General features: G+C 40.8%; 1 protein-coding gene across 1 annotated transcript; it reads left to right on the top strand.

Moving 5' to 3' along the window:
* The first annotated feature begins 343 nt into the window (after nucleotides 1–343).
* LOC130948763 (3-ketoacyl-CoA synthase 6) lies at nucleotides 344–2,287 on the top strand. The gene has a single exon (XM_057877625.1). It carries the CDS (start codon nucleotides 438–440, stop codon nucleotides 1,926–1,928), a length of 1,491 nt encoding a protein of 496 aa, XP_057733608.1. The 5' UTR covers nucleotides 344–437; the 3' UTR covers nucleotides 1,929–2,287.
* The last annotated feature ends 2,437 nt before the right edge of the window (nucleotides 2,288–4,724 follow it).

The following is a 4,724-nucleotide window of genomic DNA, read 5'->3' as shown; positions in this document are numbered from 1 at the left end:
ACTCATATACAGATGAGAATCATTATATTTCCATATGTGGGAGATATTTCAATCAATAAAAAGAAATACAGTACAATGTCTGATCCCTTTTACTTTGATTTATGCTTTATTTCAATAGGATCGGAGTAGTATGTAATGATTTTGTTTTAACATTGTGACGTTTGATTTGGAGGTAATAATTTAGAAAGAAAGAAGCGTAAGGAAATAATAAAAGAGGGTACAGGTTAGCGATGGTTAGATAGGAAGAGAGGGCAGTTATGAAAATTAATAGCAAGTTAAGTGAGCGTTGAGTGACGTGAAGTGTGACATTAAATCGACTCATCTGCCACCCCATGGAGACCCCCTTTGCCTTTATAACCTCACCTCCCACTCCTACACGCTCTCCATCAATCACAATTCACAACTCACATTGTCTTCCATCTTCTCAAATAATCAACATGCCTCCCATGTTGCCGGATTTCTCCAACTCCGTGAAGCTCAAGTATGTCAAGCTTGGATACCAGTACCTTGTTAACCACATTATCACACTCACCCTCGTTCCAATCATGCTGGGAGTCTCCATTGAGATTCTACGCTTAGGCCCCCAAGAGATCCTTAATCTCTGGAATTCCCTGCACTTCAACCTCGTTCAGATCCTCTGCTCCGCTTTCCTCATCATCTTCGTTGCCACCGTCTACTTCATGTCAAAGCCACGCACAATTTACCTCGTTGACTATGCTTGCTTCAAGCCACCGGTAACATGCCGGGTCCCCTTCGCCACCTTCATGGAGCACTCAAGGCTCATCCTCAAGAACAACCCCAAGAGTGTGGAGTTCCAGATGAGGATCCTTGAGCGCTCCGGCCTCGGGGAAGAGACCTGTCTTCCTCCTGCCATTCACTACATCCCTCCCAAGCCTACCATGGAGGCCGCTCGCGGCGAGGCCGAGCTTGTCATCTTCTCAGCCATGGACTCTTTGTTTCAGAAAACCGGCCTCAAGCCTAAGGATATCGACATTCTCATAGTGAATTGCAGCCTCTTCTCTCCAACTCCTTCCTTGTCCGCCATGGTTATCAACAAGTACAAGCTCAGGAGCAACATCAAGAGCTTCAACCTTTCGGGGATGGGTTGCAGTGCGGGTCTCATCTCCATAGACCTAGCACGCGATCTTCTTCAGGTTCATCCCAATTCCAACGCCGTGGTTGTCAGCACCGAGATTATCACGCCTAACTACTACCAAGGCAACGAGAGAGCCATGCTTCTTCCGAACTGCTTGTTCAGGATGGGCGGCGCCGCCATCCTCTTGTCGAACCGGAGATCGGAACGGAGAAGAGCCAAGTACAGATTGGTCCACGTGGTTAGAACTCACAAGGGTGCCGATGACAAAGCGTACCGTTGTGTGTTCGAGGAAGAAGACAAAGAAGGAAAGGTTGGGATTTCGCTGTCCAAAGACCTCATGGCCATTGCAGGGGAAGCTTTGAAGTCCAACATCACAACCATGGGTCCGCTTGTTCTTCCGGCATCGGAGCAGCTTCTCTTCCTTCTGACACTGATTGGGAGGAAAATCTTCAACCCTAAGTGGAAGCCATACATCCCTGACTTCAAGCAAGCTTTCGAGCACTTCTGCATCCACGCGGGTGGACGCGCTGTGATCGACGAGTTGCAGAAGAATCTCCAACTGTCGACGGAGCACGTGGAAGCTTCCAGAATGACCCTTCACAGGTTCGGCAACACTTCGTCTTCTTCTCTGTGGTATGAACTGAACTACATTGAATCGAAAGGGAGGATGAAGAAAGGGGATAGGGTGTGGCAGATTGCTTTCGGGAGTGGGTTCAAATGCAACAGCGCCGTGTGGAAGTGTAACAAGACCATTAAGACCCCCATTGATGGACCTTGGACTGATTGCATTGATCGTTACCCTGTTCACATTCCTGAGATCGTTAAGCTCTAGAGACTCTTACACACGTACAGGCTTTCTTGCTTTCTTTCGATGAAGATCAAGATGATGATTAAATTAGTCATGTTGTAAGCCCCGTGATTTGTCTGTCATACTTGTTATCTTTCATATTTGTATTATTGTTACTGCTGTATTATTTTTCAATCAACTTACAAGACACTTTGCATGCAACTTCTTTGTGGATTCAAAATACAACTCCAATTTCCTAAGCTTGTAATTAGGACTTGATCATCAAGTGTCAGAAGTAATTCAAGTGTATGTATGTATGTAATTAATTTAGTCGTCAGATCGAATCAGTGTAACATTATTAAACCGGTGATAATAAATTAGTAATTGCCTGTTTGTGCACTAAAGTAATCATGACTTGCTTTAATTAGAAATACCTACCCGTAATAAAATATCTAATATATATTCAGATATGCAGTTGGCAAGTTATCCTTTTCTTATGATATGGTGGTTTTCAATTGCACTGTCGCCTTGGTGCTGTGTGTATGCATTAAATTGAAAGGTTCTTTTTTGTTTTACACTCTGGGTTTTGTCAATGTTGCCAATGGGGTTTTGTTGACATGGTCCATGCATCATTGGAGCTTTTTCATTGGGGCGTGGGGGATTATTTGAACATGATCATCCAATTAATACTTTGGACCAGAGAAAGGTTAAAATTGGGGAAAATCACATGAACATTTATTTATGCTTTAACGTGAATTTCAGAATACAAGTGATGGGACTACAAAATTGACACATTCACATATATGTATATATATTTAGGATTAATATACACTAAGTAGTAGAAAATGCCAAGATATGTGATCATCGGCAGCTAGCTAGCTACCCGGCCCCTCCAGGCCACCAATTATATATCTATGACATCCAAAAGTGTATACATCCTTAAATCATTGGAAATTTGGACCAACTTAATCGTCTATATTTTACTCTTACGTTTTGTCACTACTATAGACCTCTGTATTTTTTCAACAATCAAAAGGTGTTTTTTAGCATTTTAAGTGTATACAAGTAGATATATTTCTGCTGCTATTCAAATCCTTGAACCGACGAACAATGTTAGGAATTAGACAAGGAGACATGACATATATACTCCCACCTTCATCAGTATCTAATATTATTCTTAATAATGACTCGGGAAATTTGCATAATTCAAAATTTGTGTGTTGGCCAACTATCAAGCGGAGGTACTAATTCTTAATTTTTTTTATAATATTTTAGTGTAAATCAAATTTAAAAATTTACCTATCCAAAAATTTAAAATATTAAAACAATTGTGACTGAATCCTTTAAACTAACAAGGAAAATTTCTGATATACATTATATGGAAAAGTATAAGGAAATAACAAGAATATTAAATAATGTGAACAATGAAATAAAAAAAGAAATTAAAATTAAAATTAAAATCATAAATCAAATTATTAATTAATTAGTTTTAATTTCAGAATTTGAAATTTAAAAAATAAGAATTTATAATTAAGCCAAATCACAATTGGCATAGTTACTCCCAATATTACGCTAACCTTCCATTCTCCATTTGCGATCTCCGGTCCGCAAAGTCACCCCGGCGTCATTGCACTTCCATTCTATCCGGTCCGACACTGCCCAACTGAAGCCGCCCAGCCTCTTTGCATTTCGCTAGCAACGGAAGATCGTGCCGCAATAGCTCCATGCATCCTCGTTACTGCTGCCCACCCGCTGCCGGCAGTGTAGGCCCCACCGCAGGCCACCGCCTCTCATCGTCCAGTTCGAGTCGCACGTTATCCCTGTCATCTGACCTCCCCGTCGCGCCGTTGTTGCTGCTATGCCGCACCTCATCGATGTCGTCCTTCCTCCCACGGATTCGACTCCTCCTCCTCTTCCATTTCTGGCCACTGCGCGTTCGTGTTCGAAACCCACGGAGCAGATTTTCAATCTCGCCTAGCCAAAATTATCGTTGCGTGGCTGCTCCGTCGCCGGATATTCTCCCCTACCTCCATGCGTCACCGTCGATTCTCTCCACCCTGCAAATGCGCTGGATGTTCAATTCATTAGGTATGTAGATGGTTATTTTAATTCTTAATTGGATGGTTATTTTGTTCGATTCCATTTAAATATATACAATTAACAAATGTTGGATGTTCATTTCACTAGGTAACCAGATGATTATTTTAATAACTACGTGGATGATTGTTTGATGACGATCCCGCAACGGTGATGGGGGAGGGGCTACAGGAGTGGACGATGATAGCTGGTGAGAGAGCTTCTAATGTCGGAGAGGTGAGATGATTGGTGACGATGGGGTGACAGACGGTTTGGGGGGAAGTGGGTGTTTGGGAGAATTCCTTTGGTAAAGTAGGGTTGGGGTGGTTATTTTTTTTGAAATAACTGTTTGAATTTTTCGGTTTAGGTAATTTGGGGATTTTTTTTCCTTGTATTGGGCCAAATTCGAAACCCATTGTTCATATTGTTTAGATTTCTCATTGTCTCCATAGCGAAATGAAAATTATATTCATTTAAAAGTGGCATGCAAAATATTTTTATTTTGATTAAAATAATAATATTATTATTATTATCTGTTCCGCTACACATTTCAATATTTTCATCAACTAAATCCAACCAATTGACCTAAATACAACAAAATCACTCACACAATGTGCGCATAAATCAGATTTTTTTATTTAAAATAAATAAATATAAAAATTACAAAAATAAATAAAGAGTGAGATATTTATAAAAATGCACCCGAGATATTTATAAGTATAGAAATCGAATACTGAGCACCCGAAATATGTGCATTACGTGAAG

The sequence above is a fragment of the Arachis stenosperma genome, chromosome 9, assembly GCF_014773155.1.
Source record: "Arachis stenosperma cultivar V10309 chromosome 9, arast.V10309.gnm1.PFL2, whole genome shotgun sequence".
NCBI lineage: Eukaryota > Viridiplantae > Streptophyta > Magnoliopsida > Fabales > Fabaceae > Arachis > Arachis stenosperma.
The sequence above is the reverse complement of the archived record's forward strand: the minus strand, read 5'-3'. Positions and strand labels throughout refer to the sequence as shown.

Coding starts and splice junctions, on each gene's coding strand:
- LOC130948763 (XM_057877625.1), top strand. CDS start 438: ATGCCTCCCATGTTGCCGGATTTCTCCAACTCCGTGAAGCTCAAGTAT.